This window comes from Anastrepha ludens, chromosome 2, assembly GCF_028408465.1.
Source record: "Anastrepha ludens isolate Willacy chromosome 2, idAnaLude1.1, whole genome shotgun sequence".
Taxonomy (NCBI): domain Eukaryota; kingdom Metazoa; phylum Arthropoda; class Insecta; order Diptera; family Tephritidae; genus Anastrepha; species Anastrepha ludens.
The window spans coordinates 74,478,674-74,499,913 of record NC_071498.1 but is presented as its reverse complement, the minus strand read 5'-3'; the positions used below and the strand labels follow the sequence as shown (position 1 = coordinate 74,499,913).

At 37.0% G+C, this 21,240-nt stretch overlaps 1 protein-coding gene across 4 annotated transcripts in view; it reads right to left on the bottom strand.

The window, feature by feature from the left end:
• Positions 1-259: 259 nt before the first annotated feature.
• Positions 260-21,240, bottom strand: part of LOC128871859 (tubulin polyglutamylase TTLL5) — a 94,106-nt gene continuing 73,125 nt past the window's right edge. For all 4 annotated transcript variants that reach the window (XM_054113985.1, XM_054113987.1, XM_054113986.1 and 1 more), the window contains 2 exons: positions 20,991-21,204; positions 260-2,343 (listed from right to left, as the gene is read on the bottom strand). In XM_054113985.1, the coding sequence (XP_053969960.1) occupies positions 577-2,343; positions 20,991-21,204 (1,981 nt within the window). In that variant the 3' untranslated portion in view covers positions 260-576. The remainder of the gene's footprint in view (positions 2,344-20,990; positions 21,205-21,240) is intronic.

Genomic DNA, 21,240 nt, shown 5'->3' with positions numbered 1-21,240 from the left:
ATAAAATAGTTTGGGAAGTTTGAAGAGTGGCAACGAACCTAATTGCCTTTCCCTGTCCTTTAAATAAAAAATAATAGATCTCCAGCGGAGCGGAGCCTCTGGGAAAAGTATATGATTTTATACTTTTGCTATTATAATAAAATTTTTTAGTCAATCTCAATTATATACATATATATCAAAATATAAATGTATTAAATTAAAACTACGTTATAGTAGATATTATAAAGCAATTTCAAACACTTAGTTTGAGTAAATATTATGTTTTATTTTATTTTAATTATAATGCCGTTGAAGCCATAAGAATAAGGTAGCACAATATACAAAATCAATAATTTGAGTAAATTTAGTTATTTAAAGATAAAATTTGTAATCGTTATTAGTATTAGCTTATATAATTTTATAGAATAAGGTACCCACTATCTTAAAGAAAAACAAAGGTAGTATGTAAAGAGTGTTGGGACTTTCAATTCGAGTATTTCTCCCTTATTGCGCTTGCTTATAAATATTAAATAGGATGCAGATAGCGTAAATTGATCCAACCAACACTCTTTTCTTAAAAAATAATAAGCAAATTATCTACCTACCAGGAAATTTTTTGTTAGTTGATACTTCAGGCAATTTTTCACTTTTAAGGGCAGGCAAATTCTTTTCGTTGCTCTTGTAATATCCATCACACTTGTTAAAATCTCTTGCAACTGAGCCAGTAAGCACCATAGCTGGCAAAGCTTTTAAAAAACCATGTAATCCTGATGGAATAGGAGGTGTTTGAGGTACAGATAACCCGAGTCTATTATATAAATACGGCATGTTTCCAGTCACATTTGTATGAAGTGATAGAACAGCCTCAAAATCTCCCTCTTGGGCTTGAGATAAGAAATCGCTAAATAAACTACTGGGTATCATACCAAAATGATCAAAAGCATCCACATAAGCTTCCGTATCGCGGTTATATTGCTCAAGAAAATCTCCTAATAGTTTCGCTACCATAGCCGATCGCGCTTTGCTGTTAACGCGAAAATTTTGTGGATTTCGAAAAAATACTGGTGTTTTAACAGGCCCACCTACCCTATTTAAAAATTTTAAAATTATTTTTTCATGGAAATCTCTTGGCTCTTGTGAAAGCCGATGTAAAATTGCTTCTAGGTATAATGAAAAAGTTTGTCTCGCTTGAAGTTGTGTTAATTCTGAACCATTGTCAATCAATCTCAGAATCTGTTTGCGCAAACGCTTACCTTCTTCTAGACATTTTGATTTGAGACCTGTTCCACTGAATAAAACTATAGTCCCAACTGGCAGAGCGCGTTCGTATTGATACATTCTTTCTATGGGAGAGTTACCTTCTTTTTTGCCATTAGCTGGACCATATAAGAAATTAAATAGTACTTGGTTATAATTATGTGGTAGAATCATTGAGTAAGACATTTGGCCTTGTACTACAGGTGTAGATATTGGTATACCTGTAGAAATGTCAAGGAAATTTCCATAACGTTGCATGCTATCATCAGTAGGAAAAATTCGAACAAAACCACCGCGTCGAGCATTTTGTAATCGAGCATTTCTCACAATTCTTTGTTCTTCCATTGTCAGGGATTGTTGTGTTGGAGTTAAACGTCGTACTCCGTTGCCGCTGCCGCTAACATTGGAGTCCGCTAATAACACCCTTCGAGCAGAGTTTCTGTTACGAAATCGTGTCCATCTGTTGTCATACTGGGCGCGCATATCTATTGTATACGCTGGAATGCCAACGCATGTTAAGAGGTCAGTAATTAGACACGCTTTTACTTTTGAGTCCAAAGGGCTATCAACACCCATAGATGGCGACAAATTAACTTCTAAAAGCCAGGGTTTAAGACCTTCATCTATTAAGATATCAAATCCGTATAGTTCAAAACAATTGTTACCACTAGGAACAAACATCCGGCATGCTGATATAATAGTTTGAGCACAAGAAAATATAGATTTTATAATCAAATCTTCAATGTTCGCCATAAGTTGATGAGTATTACATCCTTGCGACTTTAAATGCCGGAGGAGGGCGGAAAGTGTCCACTTATGACCAACATCCTCTACCTCAGCATCTCGTGGCTTTATATAATCCGAATGGTACTTATTTATACTATAGTTACAAAGATGCATACAGGGGTTCCAGAGATTTTCAGCACCGCGATCATATTTTACAGTGGCTAATCGAACCAAGCCTTCCTCATATATATAAATAATCAATGGGTCGAATGATGTCACCAGTACATATACACGTAAATCACATTTATGACCATCGATGCATAATGGATCTAAAACGTACTTGCAAACCAGCACTTGCTCATCTTGTGGTATTTGATCTGGCTGTAAGCAAAAAAAGATATTAATTGCAATCTTTAGGCATTATTACTGCATAATAATAATTATTGCTATAGAAAATTGAGCGAAAATTTAGTATAATGTAACATTCTTTGCAAAAAAGGTTGTAAGGGAGGGATAGAGGGTTGTATCCCCATCTAAAATCTAAAAACCGGAGGGTACGGAGGCTTGAAGTTTTTAAGTAATTTATTGTTAAAGTCGTGTAATTTAGCGAAAAATTGGTGTTGCCAGACACCAGAAATAAGAACGACGGACACGTTCAGTTTGTAAAACTGCAATATTTTTTGCTTAAGTTTCGAATTGAAAAACTTTTTCGAAAATATAAACATATAAAATTGAATTTTACGTAACTTTTGTAACGTAACTTTTTTGCGTAAACTTTTGTAAATTTGTAGATTTTTTGCTTAGAACTTTTTTCGAGTGGGCGGCCCACGGCTGGGCTTCAAAAAATATCTCTCATCAATCCAACTTCGGCTACGCAATCCACAGTATTTTTCCATAGAACTCCTTTCCACGTTGACGTCCTTCGGCCGCGCTTAAATAAAATTACCCTCACCAGTCCAACTCCGGCTACGCATCCACAGCGTTTTTGTATAGAACTCCGCTCTGCTTCAAGAAATAACGCTCATCAGTCCAAATCCAGCTACGCCATCTACAGTGTTACATAGAACTCCTTCCCACGTCAAAACCATCGGCACAATAACCCACATCCCCATCATCAACACTGAACTGAAATATCTTATTTTTGTTTATAATTATTTTTATTTTCATTTCCAGACATCCGGCAACACTAACTGTATCAATTCCAATTAATTCTTATTCGCCTTTAAAATTGGAAAGTGATGATATGTGTAAATTGCATTTAATTTTCATTGAAATATTTTCGAATACAAGTATAAAAATAAGTAAAAATACGCGTGCGAGTGTATATTTTATGAATTTAAGTGAAGTTTAGAAAAACACAGTCTGTGTCAGAAGAAAAGAACAGGTTTTTTTCCAATAACTTCAAAATATATTTCGTTGTGCTTTTTGTGCGTAATGGTCCCACTCACGGGCTACGACGCCAATGCTAACTTAGGTTAGTGGCGTTCGAAACTATCCCGTAAACGCAACCAAACAAAAATAAGTGATAGTGCGCACACTGACGTATCGTAGTCCCTTACCGCAGCCCGTAAAGAACACAAAATTGAGCAAAACTTGTCATGTAGAAAACTACATTTTTACACAATACATCGGTTTGTATGTGTTTGTGTTTGGTTGTATCGACACAATGTTGCTATTAATGTTTTTGCATACATACTTTTTCACACACCCGCGATATCAGTTACAATTTTTCATTGTATCATATTAAAAGCCAAAGTCAAAAACCACCAAATGCAAATAGTTAATTTTCCTATAATTAAAATTATTCAATATTGTTTTTAAGTTATTTTAATAAAAACTAAAAATTTGTATAGCTTATTTTGTAAATGATTTCGAAATGTAAAGTTTGGCAACACTGTGTGGTGAACTATCCAAAATCTTACGATAAAATCTACGATACTACGGAACGGAAGTGTGGTGAAAATTTATTTACATGGGGCTCTCAGCTGACACGAGCCTGCGTTTACGTTGATGACTTGGAGCACCATGAGAAGTACGCGAAGGGTTTCGAGGCGGTATTCTTATGCACGCATTCGAAAGGGCCGAAATTAATAAGGGCAAAAGTAATTAGAAAATCAAAAAAGTTTGTTGTGATATGGAATCAGCGGTATAAGATGTACAAAAATGTTAATGACTTTTCCGACCGCGGCATGAAGCGAGTGACGACAAAAAATCAGGATAAAGTGATCATCCAACTTTTTAAGCGGAACCCTTCTTTGTGACTACGCCAAGCACGATCAGTTCTTGCTAAAAAAGGAATAGATGTGAGTATCCTACCGTTCCACATCATCAAAACCACTGCTCTCAGAAAAACACATTGCGAAAGAACAAAACAAGAAAATGGTGTTACAGTATTGGAATGGCCTTCCCAGTCCCCAGACGCCAATCCCATTGAAAATGTGTGGGGAACTATGAAAACGCATCTTGCCGATTATTTTAATCGCTGTTCCTTTTTTTTTTGACACAGACTGTATATTTTATAATGTGATAAACTATATTGAAGTTCTCGAGGGCACTTTGAAGGCAAATAATTACCAAACTATTATTTCTGGAATAATTGGGAGTTATAAAGGTTGTTCCTAAACCACTCCCTAACATTTCCACCAAGTTTCATTAAATAAGACATTATGGTTTGCCTAAAATTGCCCATGGTACATTATAGCAACTCCAGCCTACAAAAGATTTATTGCAAGAAACATAATGAAATAAAGATTTGATAATTTTAATAGTGCCTGGTTTTTAGTCCGGCAATATCGAACGTATTTTTTGTCACACAATGAACTGGGTGCGTCGCTCTCGAACAAAAATAAATGTATATAGAAAAAACAACTATGTATGTACAATGAAATAAACATGTTTTTATGTTGCCAGTACTGGCCCCCCATTTCCACTCAAACATGTTATGTGACTCAAAGTATGACAAAATTTAAACATGAAGTATGAAAAGAAGAGGATAGGCAAATCATCGCGTTAAGTTATAGAGAAAGAGTAAACGACACACAATGATCCGGCTTCATATAAAAAGATGTTATTTAAAAATAGGGAAATGTATAGATTCTGCTCAAAATCTCTTCTTTAGTGGACAGAGTACGCTGAACTAGAAAATCTAATTTGTTTTTTTATATAATATATCGATGAGATTCAGATTAAAAGGAATATTACAAATTTCTCATTCTGAAGTATTCCAACAATTCCAAGTACGTCTATATTTGATACAACAAAGTGTTAGATTCTTGCCCGTTCAGAAAACACTGTGCGACGTAATGAAGTATGTACCGTGTCGATTTGTCTTCGCCAAAGCACTGGGCAAGTGTACAGTAAACACACATACATCCAATCAGCCATGATTAACCACTTCTGCTTAAAACTCCAATACAATCTCACATTTTTTCTTAAACTTTTCTCTAAACAAACCAAGGCGAATTTATTACAGGTGACAGCAAACACATATAAGTAAAACCCTACATGTATTTGTTGTTGCGTTTGGTGCAAGCATCATGTCAAAATCAGCAAGCAAATGTAAACATACGAATGTAAACATACCAATACATACAAACAAAGCATATCATTTTGACGTAAGCCATACCTACGGCGAAAAATTCAGCTGGGTGAATGCTGTCACCTTATTAAATCCACCTTGAAACAAACCTAAATTTTATGATATTACTAATACACCCACAAATATTTACTAGTTTTTTGTCCGTGCTATCTTTCACACATGAGTAAAGCAAAATTTTACATATGAGGAAGTACTCGAGCAAATTGATTTGTCTTCATTTGATGTGAAAAGCAAACCAAAGGCAAACTTAGGCGAATGAGTGTGTATTTTACTACCATTCGGTAGATATGTTTGTACCTAGACTCGTATTTATTTTTGTGACGCCGATCCGGCTTAATTACTATATAACCCCAAGGTATGAGGTAAAAATGGTATTTATTCCCAAAGGAGGAAAACTCACACACACGATAACGAAGAGCTTTAGGCCGATTAAAGGCAAATCAGTGGAGACAGCGCTTCACTCGCTTGACACAATTGATCAATCACTTCACAATAAAAATCACTTCACATGCCTTTTTGGATATCAAGGGTGCTTTCAATAATATTAAGCAGCTTATTGTATACAGCTTGTTTACTAGAAGCCCGACCCCCATAACTTAAGAACTATTGGCCAATGTGATTCTAACAAACTACATTGTATGGCGTTATATTAGTTATTAAACGCCATATATTCAGTGAAATCCCTCTACTTTAGCGGAGATTGAGTAAATCCTCTGCTAATGCAAACAGAAATCTCTCACGTGAACCAAGGTCCTGTATACTGGAAAGATCCTGCCGGAAAGCTTTGGCTTATGTCGGCCTATATTTCGCATGAGGACGATGTTAAGCCAGCTCCGATGATTCTGAGGGAAGCCCTAGCTGAAGCAAGGCGCAGGAAAACCGGCGCAATTATAGGGACGGACGAAAACTCCCACCACATCTGGTGGTGAAGTTCGTATAAACGCGAGAGGGTAGTCTCTTTTTGACTTAATTTTAAACAAAGACTTCTTTATTTGCAACAACTCGGGAAGAGGTGATGGAACTCACTTTGGCCTCTTCTTCAAAGTTACACCGAATATCCGATTGGAGGGTGCTTAGTATACTCACTCTTCTTCGGACCATAGGTATATTCAATTCTCTCTCATTGAAACACGTCACGAATCCAGTATCTAACGGGTGATTTTTTAGCTATTATCTTTTTAAACAGTTGGTTTAAACAGCTGACGCAAGTTTCGTGTTTTGTTTCACTGTCAAACATCTTCAGTTTGGTCTATAATTTAACCATGAATCGTCTTACAAACGAACAACGCTTGCAAACCATTGAATTTTATTATAGAAAGGCGTGTTCTGTTAAGAAAGTTTATCGCGCGCTTCTTCCATTTTATGGTCAGTTTAATCGACCCACTGAAGCAGCTATTCGACCTATTGTGACTAAATTTAGAACCAAATTTACATTATTGGACATGAAACCACCAGCACGCTTACGTAGAGTGCGAACTGAAGAAAATATCGCAGCTGTATCGGCCAGTGTTAATGATACCATCAATTATCGATTCGTCGCCGTTCGCAGCAATTGGGTCTCTGTTACTCAACAACGTGGAAAATTTTGCGAAAGGATTTAGGTGTGAAGCCTTTGAATATACAGCTGGTGCAAGAATTGAAGCCGAACGACCTACCGCACGCAGAATTTTTGGTGAATGGGTTCTTGGAAAGTTGGTCGAAGATCCACTTTTTTATCGAAAAATTGTGTTCAGCGACGAAGCTCATTTTTGGATCAATGGGTACGTAAAAGCAGAATTGTCGATTTTGGAGTGAAGATCAGCCAAAAGAATTGCAAGAACTACCAATGTATCCAGAAAAGGTCACAGTTTGGTGCGGTTTATGGGCTGGAGGTATCATTGGACCGTACTTCTTCAAAGATGCCGCGAATCGTAACGTAACTGTGAATGATGAGCGCTACCGTGAAAATATATCCAACTTTTTTTTGCCCAAAATGCAAGAGCTTGACTTGCATAACATGTGGTTTCAGCAAGACATTTTATTCACGTTCGGGACCTGTCAATTGGCCACCCAGATCGTGCGATATAACGCCTTTAGATTATTTTCTGTGGGGCTATGTTAAAGCTCATGTCTATTCAGACAAGTCTGCTTCAATTAACGCATTGGAAGACAACATTAAAGCATTTATATGTGAGATACCGGCCGAAACATTGGAAAGAGTGTGCCAAAATTGGACTAAGCGGATGGACCATTTTAAGCGCAGTCGCGGTCAACATTTGCATCAAATAATCTTCAAACATTAAATTATATGGACGGTACTATCGATTTCAATAAAAATTTCATGCATTTTTCTGAATTGTACTTGTGTTTTTTTGAAAAACTTTCCTATAGCTCCTTTAGTAGCACCAGCCTGGGAAGCACAGCAATTTTTTTTTTTTTAAACCGGGGCTGGTTGCTTGATGAGAGCCGCCTAGCTTGGGCTATTGGCTCCTTCAGCCACTTCAAAATGGGATCATATCTGCACAACTGCAGAAACCTGCGAAGATATCATACCGTTGGTTGAGCCCTATCTTTGTGAACTGCATAGCCAGAGACTATATACCAAGATCTTGGAGGGTCCTGAGGGATGTCTAAAGGCAGGCCGGAGTTTACATGTTTTCAATAGGGATAATTGGTGCGTACACGCTTTTTGCGTGTTTCGCCGAGCTCGTCTTCCTACAGGGTGGGCCATATTGCGTTTACTTTTTGAACCACCTATTTTTTTGAGAATGGTAACACAAATGTGTTCATAATTTGCTTAAAGGTTTGAGATTTACGAAATGGGACGCTATACGCTTGAACAAAATTGGGAAATATTGAAAACATATTTCCAAAGGGGTAAGTCTTCTTCTTCTTCCGCGGATACCGAAACGTTGCCGAATTTTCTTATATTCTCCGATGATATGGCATCATCAGCCTTATCATAAAGTCAAAGTTAAAAAAATGGAGAAAAAAACAAAAAAATCCAAAAACTTACAACTACAGTCTCGTCAGTTTTCAATTTAAAAAAAATTATGAACATACTGTCAAAAAGGCTTGGTTTTGTTCTTTCGAACTAAAAAAACAAATTATAAATCGGATGGAAATTGGCGAAGTTAGGAGTGATTGTTCACTTCAACCTACTGAAAAACGGTTTTTTGGCCATAAAATGAGATTTTGGGGGTGTATCGGAAATTTCTCCTATACCATTTTTCTTAGTTTTACTATACCTACAAGTTGTGCTAGGTCTCCATAGAAGTATATTTAGTTTTTTTTTTTTGTTACACAGTGTAATCTTTGGTCTATGGCCTAATCGTTTGAAGGCTTGTGTAAATGGTGACCATTTCTAATGAAAATTAAATTTTTGTTTTTAATACCTTTATACATGATTAAATAAAACCAACTTCCCCAAAAAAGTATTATAATTTCATATCTATAACGAACTTAACTTGTAACAGAACTTATGGCACGACTAAGTATATATAATATATACATGCATACATATGAATATACGCGTAAGGGAAGATGCAGTAGGGCTAGTTTTATGAATGACCGAGCTTCGATTTAAGAAATATGCGCTTGCGTTTATGAATGAACTAGTTTTTGTTGTATTAAGGAATATTTTAGAATGCTTAGTAGCAAGCGGCCATCGCGCTGCGCATGATGCATTTGTAAACATACTATTTGGAATATCGACTTGGAGACGGCAAAGATCATCGAGTAAATAATAAATAAGGGCATACAGTTGTACCTCGGTTAACCGGGCCTCTACTAACCGGGTACATCTGTTAACCGGCATACTGTGTGTTTGATTTTATATCTCTATTAACCGTGCTTTACCTCTATTATCCGTGCGGCGTATAATAACTTTTTTCAATTTAAGTGAATGTGCAAAGAAATAAAATTCGGGGATTCCCATTTTTTGTTTTTATGTAATAAATTTGTATCAAATTTCACTTTCATTCAGTCTGTAAGTGAAATTTGATCTCTTAACAGGTGCTTTTGTGAAAATGGCTCCATCAATAAGTAAACTGACAAAAAGAGCAAGAAAAGTTCTTTCAATTAAAGAGAAAATAGAACTGATTAACGAATATCGCAAGAACCCATCCGTTCATTTTTTATCTGAAAAATATGGTGTTGGCAAACAAACTGTACGAGACTTAATAAAAAACAAAGAAAAAATTTTGAAATATGAATCGGAAAGTGATTCAATTCACGGTTTAAAAAATAGACATACTCTGAAAAAATCCGAAAATCCAAAGGTTGATTTTGCAACATATGAATGGTTTCGACAAGAAAGATTTAAGGGATGTCCCATTACAGGTAATATTACTCAAATCCAGACATCCACATAAACTGAAAATTTCCTGCAATTTCTAGGCGAAATGATTACTGAGAAGGCAAAATATTTTCATGGTAAATTAAACATAAATTCCGAGTGTAAGTATTCATCTGGTTGGCTGGAAAAATTCAAAAATCGGCATGGAATTCGTAGGCTGAAATCCACAGGAGAAAAGGAGTGTGCTGATTATGTGTCTGCAACGATGTTTGTGGAAGACTTAAACGAATACATTAAAAATGAACAACTTACAACTGAACAAATTTATAATGCAGACGAAACCGGTCTATTTTGGAAGTGTTTGCCCCAAAATTCGTTGGCGAGTGGTGATGAATATTCTATTGAGGGGTACAAAGAGTCCAAGGAAAGAATCACAGCTTTACTTTGTGCAAATGCAGCTGGGACTCACAAGTGTAAATTGATGATAATAGGAAAAAGTGCTAATCCAAGATGTTTAAAAAATGTTAAATACATTCCTGTAGTTTATAAGTCTAATAAGAGAGCTTGGGTAACACAAGAGCTATTTCTGGAGTGGTTTAACAACAATTTTGTACCAGAGGTAAGAGAACATTTACAACGCATTGGTCTCGAAAAGAAATAGCAAAGTTCTTTTGCTATTAGACAACTGTCCAGCACACCCGGATGTAAATGCAATGATATCTGATAATGTTACAGTAAAATATCTACCACCGAATTGTACATTTTTGATTCAGCCTATGGATCAAGGAGCCATTCGGAGTTTCAAATGCCAGTACCGTAAATTTATCGTGCAAAAACTTGTGGATTCTAATAGTCGACACGAATTTGTTAAATCTTTGAACATTAAGTCAGCTTTATGGACAGCAGCGACTTCGTGGGATTCTGTAACCCCACGTGTTTTAAATAAAGTTTGGAATAACTTACTATCTCAAGATGATGAAAATGATTCAACTTTTAGTATTGAGATACAATCAGATGTATTAATACCACCTGCTTTTACAGCTGATGCTATCTCAAAGTGGATGGAGTGCGATATTGATGTCGCACCGTTTGCTATTGTATCTGATGATGAAATCGTTAACATGGTCAATCAAACAGAAGAATATGAGCTTGAGTCAAATTCAGAGGAATCAGATGGAGGTAATACGGTAGAAACCCCCACATTAGCTCAAGCAATAGAGGCTAGTAGTGTTTTGTTAAAGTTCTTAGAAAACTATACTGGTACAGGTATTTCAGAACCAGACAAAATACAAGTGTATCGCATACAAAGTCATTTACTTAAGGAACAAATGAATTCTAAAAGACAAACTACTTTAAACGAATATTTTAAATTAATATAAATATGCATTTATGTACCTATATGTATGTATATGAAAGTATATTATAAAAACAGTAATAAGATATGTATCTGTATTCATAAGTATGTTAATAGATGCAAATTTACATGTTCTTTTTAAAAATAAATAAAAATAATAAAATTTTTGAATATGTATTTCAAAAAACCTCTTTCAACCGTGTTTTCGATTATCCGTGCTGAGCCCGGTCCCGAGCAACCCGGTTAATCGAGGTACAACTGTATATATTTTTATGAACCTTAATAGATAAATACAAATAATGGTAATGTATGGTAGGTATAAAATGATCTACTTTTATACGACATAAATAATAAAATAAAATAATTATAAAATATTTTATATAAAAAGATTTGACGGGGAACGAAGCATTTGGCGTTCAAATATTTGCGAGATCATAACAGCTGCCAGTCTAGTACAATACATGCTAGAATCTGAAGAAACCTGGAACTATGGTTGTAAGGCTCAGACGCGACGATAATGAACGCAGACAAAATGAGTGAATAATCACATCCTGCCCCCAATAAGGAATATCTTAACTGGCAGTACCGTGGGGAAAGAACAGAACAGCGAGGAGATGGGGTGGTTTAGACCGTAGGCACTAGCGTATCTTGGTTCAAAGTCATGGGAATATTGCAATTGCATCGGGCATACGTATGAGCCGACTCATACGTATCTTTAGAACATTTCACCTTCTGTGGTCCGCATACCAAAAAAAAACATCTGTATGTGCGTTTACCGTACACTTGCTCAGTGCTTAGGCAAAGACAAATCAAGAACGCACTGGCTTCGTGTCGCATTTTTTTGTGTATACGAGCAAAGACATTATTGCTCGCCTCTGCAGCTTGTCACGATGTCCTCTTCTTTTCACCCGACCGATCGCATCAATATGCCCGTTTGCCAAAAATTGAGTGATTGTGACTCCATCTTATTACATACTCAATGGTTAATTGTGTGAGCGTGTATACGAATTGTAGAGCGGTTAAGTACTGAAAATAAAGCAAGCAAGCTGTGTTGTCATTAATTCGAAACTTGTATTTAACAATCCAGCGATCGAACTCGGAGGAGTTATTGAGAGGCGTTATTAAAGTAAAAACGTACCAAAATCGTAGCAGGCAAATGACCACCCCGACCACGCTTACAGGACAATATCCTTTTCATGAAATTTTCCATAACCGAATTGCAAAGTGGCTGCCCTATGTTCTCGATAGCCTCACGTATTCCATCTTTGAGGTCTTGAATCGACCTTTGGCTGTTGGCGTATACCTTCTCTTTCACGTGGCCCCAAAGAAAAAAGTCACAAGGTGTTAAATCACAAGATCTCGGTGGCCAATTGTGATCACCTCTTCGAGAGATAACAAGGCCCGGAAACTTTTCTAGTAAAAGATCAATGGTTTCGTTGCTTGTGTGGCACGTAGCGCCGTCTTGTTGAAAATAAACGTTGTCCAGATCAATACCATCCAATTCCGGCCATAAAAAATCCTTAACCATTTCTCGATAGCGCAATCCAATCACTTGTAGCATTTGTTATTGGAAAACCCTTTATATTCGTTACACGAATCATCAAAAATATTCACTATATATCACTATATTCATAATAAAATTAATTTAGCCGAAATCAAGATTTACGCGCAAGGAACATTTACATCGGTCTGCCATCACCAGCAGATAATATTAATACTGTTAATTGAACTTTATACTTCAAATAGTTGCCAGATTGACATTTGAAAATTTCAAGCAAATAATAAAAATTTGATTGCTCTTGCGATACATTAGCCACCCTTTTATTACCAGTTAATCGATCTGCAAATATTATGATGTTAATTATGTACTATCAGAAGCTTAGTTTAAGACTTAATTAAATAATAATTTTTATGGTTGGTTTTTTTTCAAGTTGAGAGCGATCTCTTACACCTCGCTAACCTGTTCTGGGTCTCATATCTCAGTTGGAGCCACAACATACCTCCTGTAACGATCTGGCTAAGAATAGACCTTAACTAAATCATGACGCAAAAATGTCACTGGTTCTTAGTCTAGTTTGAAAAGAATTTTAAAAGTGGCAATTTAATTCCGCATGCCCATAGTTTCTGTAAGTATGCGATGATCGATTTTATTTAATTCTTTTGAGAAATCGTTATAAACCAGCTGGGCTTGGTTTACAAAAGAACTGATAATATAAGTATACATATCTAGTTTGTTATTCGATTCAAAAGCTTAGACGCAAAAAGAAAATCAGTACTGGATTTCAAACGTAATAGTGCATTATATTTGGCTGGGAAATTTCAACCATCGATTGTTCGTGAGCTCGAGCACCTTAAAGTAAATAAAGTTTTTGTTTATCGCACCTTTACTCATTACAATAATACTGGTAGCATCGCGAAACGTCACCGACAAAGTGCCAATCAAATGGCGAAAGAACTGAAAATATGTGACCATAGCATCCGCCGCATACTGAAAAATGATCTCAAAGTCAAGCCTTACAAGATCCAAAAGGCGCATGACCTCACACCAAAGCAGCAACAAATTAGACTTGAGTTGCTTCGTTTGGCCGAATGCGGTCAATTTCCGAACATTGTGATTTCTGACAATATTTTTAAAATTGAGCAATTCGTAAACTCCCAAAACGATAGGGTTTATTAGACCGACCGTTCATAGGAGAATTTGAGCAATCGATTGGCCACCAGGAGGCAGCACCCGAAACAGGTAATGGTCTGTTCCGCTTGAACCGCTGATGAAGGATCTCCAATCGTTTTCATCGAGCCTGGTGTCAAGGTAAATGCGAAATATTATTCTTGAGGTCATGGACGTTACAACAGGACTCGGCACCATCTCACAAAGCTCCCATTTTGAAGATACAAACTAAAAGATTCACCAGTCTTGAGACGCTGAGAAAAGGCATTGTTTCCGAGTAGGTCAAAATCCCTGCAAGTCACATTCGGGCAGCTTGTGACCCATTCTGGACCGTCTCAAGGCCATAGTCAAGGCAAAAGGCGATCATATCGAGCAAAAGTAAATTGATTCTTAATTTTCTATTATTTTCACACATTTTTTACTTTGAATTGAATAACAGTAATTTTCCAAACTAAATGTATAACCATTTTAATACATAATTCCGGTCTCATCTTTATGAATTTGTGTGGTTGAGAAGACCGATTTTGATTAAAACTAGAATCATGTCAATATTATTTCTCCAAGCTTTCGCAATTTTAGCTGGGCGCCAACTGTTCCTGAATGTGATTGTTCTTAGTACGTGATTTGAAAATACCAAGAATATAGACACCATATTGAGTGTTAAAACAACAACAATTAAAATACCAACATATCTCACCTCAAGAATTCACCTACTAATGTTTTTACTATAATGTTGTGATCGCTAACATTCTGCAAATGGAACAGGCAAATAAAGAAGAATAATGATAAGCGAATACATAAAATTTATTACACAGGAGGTCGTTTCAACACCTCTCACCATTGCGACTCCCTGGGCTGAAGAACAGCTGGATCTTTATTCGCTGCACTATGTCTGTGTCATTGTAAAGCTCATACAGCTCATAGTTCCATCGCCTGCGACACTTGCCATCACCAACGTGTAAAGGCTCAAAAATCTTAAGCAGAATCTTTCTTTCAAACATTCCACGGGACGCCAGTTCGGAAAGAGTAAAACTATACTTCTAATATTATATTATAAAAATTACATGAACATATAGTGTTGATTTTCGAACTGCACTTGCTCCTACTGCCCGTCAATGTTATAAGGAACCACTTCTGTATATAATTATAGTATATTACATATTTTCATCTCATATATAAAATTCAGTTTAACATGATTTTGTATTGATGACAACAATAAACAATCAGTAAAGTTCCCTAGAATGCAAACTTTTTGAAGTTCTTATAATGTTGTTCACATCTAAAACCTAGCCTATGGCAATAATGTTTTTTTGGTAAATTTTATTCATCAGAATTGTATTGAAATCGGCAGTAAACACAAATACACCCAACTGTCTTTTTACACGATCCTTTTTTAAACGATTTTGAAATAACTCGGTTCAATAATACATTTTTTTTAACGAAATTTTCGGTTTTGCTCAAATATACATATGTGTACATATAAATGGCACTTACCCCCTTTTTGGGTGTCCTATTTGTGGCATGCGTTTTGATGTTGCTTCAAAAATGGAGGGACCTACAGTTTCAAACCGACTCTGAACGGCAGATATTTTTTATGATGAGCTTTTTCATGGCAGGGATACCCTCGGAGGTTTGCCATTGCCTGCCGAGGGGCGACCGCTATTAGAAAAAACTTGTTCTTCATTTTGGAGTTTTGGAGATTCGAACCTACGTACTCCGAATTCCGAATGATAGTCACGCACCAAACCATTCGGCTACGGCGAAATTAAAATTGTATCGTAATATTTGGGTTGCGTGTAGCTGGATAACAGTATTGTACAAGGTGGCGCAAAATTAAGCGTACAATTAACTGATTTGACTGATAGAAATCTTTTTTTGACCTTTACGCACTCTATTGCTTGACTGTTTATATACTGCATCTGTTTTGTTCACGAGTGTCAAATATGAATGACGTAAGACACCATTTGTAAAAATTATAAATTGTTCAATAGGGCGATTAATTATGCGCCATACGGTATAAAAAACTGCGATAAATCCAAAAATATTCGCTAATAGCAGACTTTGTTACAACGGAAAAACCAACAGTTGGATCAAATGGGCTAGATATATCTGACATAGTATTAAACATATCTATTGATAATAGCATTTTTGGTCAAGTCTGTAATAAACGTGCACGTCTTTTATCAAGAAGAGTTGGATAATTGCAAAATTGAATTTGTTTTTATATGTTTTTACTTATAGAGTGAATTTTCACTGCGCACTAATTTTAGTTTTTTTTAATAAAAATGAACTGTTTTTGTTTTATAAATACTTACATATGTAATATGAATTTCATTATTACTTCTATTGCATGGATTTATGGGAAAATATTTAGTGTTTTATCGTACACGATTTTTTAAAGTTGTGGAACACATCCATTAACCATATGTAGCATATAGTTCTTTACACAATTTTTTTTTTTTGCACGCTTTCCTAAGGAACGTATCTACCGTATAAAACGTTAGTTGGGTGTAAACAGCTAAGTCTTTTTTCGGAGATGCATCCCCAAAAATGAACCTTAACTGAATACTTAACAGTTTGTTCAAGTTTTCGATTATCAGGTATACTAGGACCGACGTACGCAACCATTGGCTCAAAAGTAATATTACGTTTACCCAATACAGTTCTAAATTTACCTTAGCCCATTCAAGAGGTTTATGTGGCGGGTCCCAAACCCAGCGCATAACCAGCTATCCTGGGATGCTTCGCCTTCTCACGTTGGCTCGCTCGAGTGTTCGGAGGCTACCCAGTGGATACTTGGGCTAATCCCGGAAGTTGTGAGCTACTTGAACCATATGTAGAAGAATCTTCCTGACCACCCCCAAGTGAATGGCGATCAGTAACTTTCCCCACTTGCGTGGACTTCTACATATGGATGGATTCAGATCTACGTTAACGAATTTAGCTGCCTTTGCGGAGGATTGTTTGAATACATTTCAAAAGGGTTTCTAAATGGATGCAATCTATATAGATTTTCCTAAGGCTTTTGATAGGGGATCTCACCCAATATTAATAGCAAAACTAGAGCCTTGCGGCTTTCACTCTCAATTTCTTAATTGGTTTATTGCCCATTTTAATAATAGGCACTGTGCCTTTCGACTTGATAATGTATTGTCTTATTCTTTTGTTACTTCATATGGTGTCCCTCAGGGTAGTGTCCTAGGCCCGCTACTATTTACGCTCTTCATTAACGATATTTCCTCCAGTTTTTCAATGTGTAATTTTCTTCTATACGCGGATGATCTGAAAATCTATTATGATATTAAATGTCCAGAAGATTCATCCTATCTCAAGTGTGAGTTGAATAACTTATATAGTTGGTGTGTGCGTAATCGTTTGTTCCTTAACATTTATAAATATCACTATACGTCGTATCCGAAAGTCAACTTCACCATCCACATAAACTATATTCTTTCTAAATCATTCGCAATGTTAGCTTTTATTCGTCAAAATTGTACTAGCCCTTAGTTCGTGCAGTCTATTGCTTACCAATAAAACTACTGTTCTTCTATATGTCTCGTATTTGATATTTGTCCGTATCTGCTCAATAAAATAAATTTTAATGTTCGATGACGCATTTTTCGTTAATGAATTGTTTTTTATGGATGTTGCTAAAACTGTTTATGTAATGAATGCTCATTTTAGAAGGACGCTAGCTCAATTTAATGCTTATTTTTATGCCTTAGACATTGACTTCTCTTACTTTAAATTTACTTTTAAGACGTTACTTATAAGACTCTTTTCATACGATCTTGTTTGCTGATTGAATAAATAAATATATCAGAAAAACTCCCAGCTATTATATTTATTTTATAAAGAGGAGTTTAGTCAAAAAAAGTGATTGTTCAGTTTAACGCTGCTATCTTTATATGAAACAATATCTGAAATATAACAAAATACTACAGTATTAATAAAATACATATTTTTATACAAGACCCAAAGACAAGCAATTCATGGTACAAACTACTTACAAGGAATAAACGAGAAAGGAAAGTAGGACTCTTCAGTTGAAGTTATATTTAGATAACTCTTACAAAGATGTTAGCAATTTCAACAGTTATAAGAAAAATGGTTGAAGATTTCCCAAAATGTAATATTTACATTCAAAGTCAGTGATCTTCACTAAACTTCTTTCCCAAATAACGTTTGCACATTCCTCAAAATTCTTCGTTTGAGATTATAGTACTCAAATATCCATATGTAGAAGTCCACGCAAGTGGGGAAATTACTGATCGCCATTCACTTGGGACGATTATTCTGCATATGGTTCAAGCAGGTCACAACTTTCGAGATTAGCCCAAGTATCCTCTGGGTAGCTTCCAAACACCCGTCCGAGAGCGAGCCAATGTGAGAAGGCGAAGTAACACAGAAAAGCTGGTTGTGCACTGGGTTTTGGACCCGCCACTTAAATATCCCCCCAATGAAAACACGAACAAAGTCTCGGATGAGAACTTTTTATACTGATGACGACCACTGCAAACGAACTAAGGACTATGATTTTAGAGCATGCACCCGGAATGTCCGGTCCCTTATTGAGCAAGGTGCCTCTGCCCAGCTGGTTGATGTCCTCGTGAGAGTAAAGGCTGACATCAATGCCATTCAAGAGATGCGATGGACGGGACAAGGCAAGAAAAACTTAGGGCCTTGCGACGTCTACTACAGCTGCCATGTAAAGGAGCACAAATTCGAAGTTGGATTTGTTGTGGGAGAGAGACTTCGTCTCCAGGTACTGTCCTTACCTTTGGTGGACGAGCGTCTTGAATTAATGCGCTCATTTGCGCTCAACGCGAGCCATGTGGGATCGCTACCGAGAGCTAAGAAAGGAAGAGATACAATTACCAGAAATCTCGGGGGCTTACAGAATGTTTTAAGACCGGGGCGTTTTCCTGTAAGAACAAACACAACGATCTGACGACGGAACGGTCGTTCCGCTACCCGACCATGTGAGACTAGCCACAACGCGGTTAGAGAACAGCAAAGCCGCGGGCGCCGACGGACGACGAGCTGTTCAAACAACATATGGTCGGATGAAAGCATGCTTACAGATTGGAATTTAAGTGTGCTCTGCCCAATCCACAAGAAAGGTGATCTTGCAATCGGTGCCAATTATCGCGGAATTAGTCTTCTAAATATTGCCTATAAGGTTCTAGCGAACATATTGTGTGAAAGGCGGAAGCCCACCACCAACCAACTGATTGGACCTTATCAGTATACCTTTAGACCTGGAAAGTCCACAATCGACCAGATATTCACAACGCGCCAAGTCTTGGAAAATACCCATGAGAGGAGAATCGACACACACTATCTTTTCGTCGACTTAAAAGCTATATTCGACAGAAAAGAAGTTACCTATATTACGCGATGTCTGAATTTGGTATCCCCCTAAAAGTAATACGGCTATGCAAGATAACATTTCTCAATACCAACAGCGCCATCAGAATAAGAAAGGACCTCTCCATGCAATTTGGTACGAAACTAGGCTTCAGACAGGGCGGCAGGGTGGCATCTTTAACCTGATGCTGGAAAGGATCGTGCTAGCCGCAGAACTCAATCGCTCAGGCACATTTTTTTATAAGAGCGTATAATTGTTGGTGTATACCGATGATATTAAGATCATCGGCCTTAACAACCATGCTGTTAGTTCTGCCTTTTCCAAACCGGATAAAGAAGCAAAGCGAATGGGGCTGGAGGTGAACGAGGACAAAACGAAGTACCTTTTGTCCTCAAACAATCAGTCGTCGCTCTCGCGTTGTAAAAGGCTTCGTTTATTTAGGAACCAGCATTAACACCAATAACAATATCAGCCGGCAAATCCAACGTAGAATCTATCTTGCCAACAAGTGCCACTTCAGACTAAGTAGGCAACTGAGTAGTAAAATTCTCTCTCAACGAACAAAACGAATACTCTACAAGGCTTTCATCATGCATGTCGTATGGCACAAAAGGTTCGACGATGACAATATCCGATGAACCGTTCCTTGGAGTGTTTGAGAGAAGGATTCTGCGGAAGATTTTTGGAACTTTGCATATTGGCGACGGCGAATATCGCAGGCGATGGAACGATGAACTGTATGAGCTTCACGACGACATAGGCATAGGACAGCGAATAAAGATCCAGCGGCTACGTTGGGTGGGTCATATCGTCCAAATGGAAATAAACGCTCCGGCTCTGAAAGTATTCGATGCGGTACCAGCTGGTGGTAGCAGAGGAAGGGTAAGGCTTGCTCTGCGTTGGAAAGATCAGGTGGAGAAAATCTTGACTTCACTTGGTGTGTCCAACTGGCGCCGGTTAGCACGAGAAAGAAACGACTGGTGCGTTTTGCTAAGCTCGGTTAAAATCGCGTAAGCGGTTATCGCGCCAATTAAGAAGAAGAAGAAAAAGAATTGCTTGCAATTTTTTCGCTTCGCCGGTGATTTGGTTATTAAGAATTGTATTTCTAAGCCAGAATTTGAAATGTGCTGGAAGTTTGTCATGCATTTGTTTCCACCTTTGATGCTACGAATACCCTCTGGGAGGCAAATCCTGAAACGGATGTAAGAAGTAAAATGTACTCATGCTGTTACTCATCCCAACTCATCAAGGTTGCGCTTCACGATTGCACTGTTTGGAAAGTTTCTGAACAAGAGCGAGATACTAAACATCTCAGTAGATACATCATGTAGCAAAATAACAGCGAATTTCGGATGAACACGACGAATCATTTCATTGGCTAAAAAAATTCGGTTTGAATGTTATATTAAGAGTATTTTGGGGCATTTGGTTTTCTCGGGGACGACGAGGCACAACTTCTGAAGAATCAAGTGCGATGGTTTCATAGTTGGATTTGGGTGCAAAGCCTACAAGTGTGAGACAATCGACAGATTTGTTTTCACCATGTTCAACGGTATTATTCAGGAGACTTTCGTCGATTTCTCCTCATATTTGGTCCTGACCATCGTTTCCCTAATCGGAATATGTTAAAAAGATACGAAAGCAAACATAGTTATGTTATTAGTTGTTAAAAATTAATAACTTTGTTTAAGTCACTATTCTTGCATGGAATCGATTTTAATCTCGGTTATTAGAGTAAAGGTGAAAATCAATATCACTTACTGTATTAACAATAAAAATACCGCGCCCTCGACTAGAGGCAGCTGGTTTTACTATCCACGGTCCGCGATTTTTATTGTGAGCTGATACTAACTCTTTGTATTCAATTGGCAGAATAAATGATTGCGGCACGATGTCAAAATGTTTTATGCCTCGCAGATGTTGCATCTTTTCAATATTTTTATATAAACGATCTTTGCGTGTTAATTCGTAGGATCTATAAAAGTAAATTAAATTTGAATCAAAATTCAAC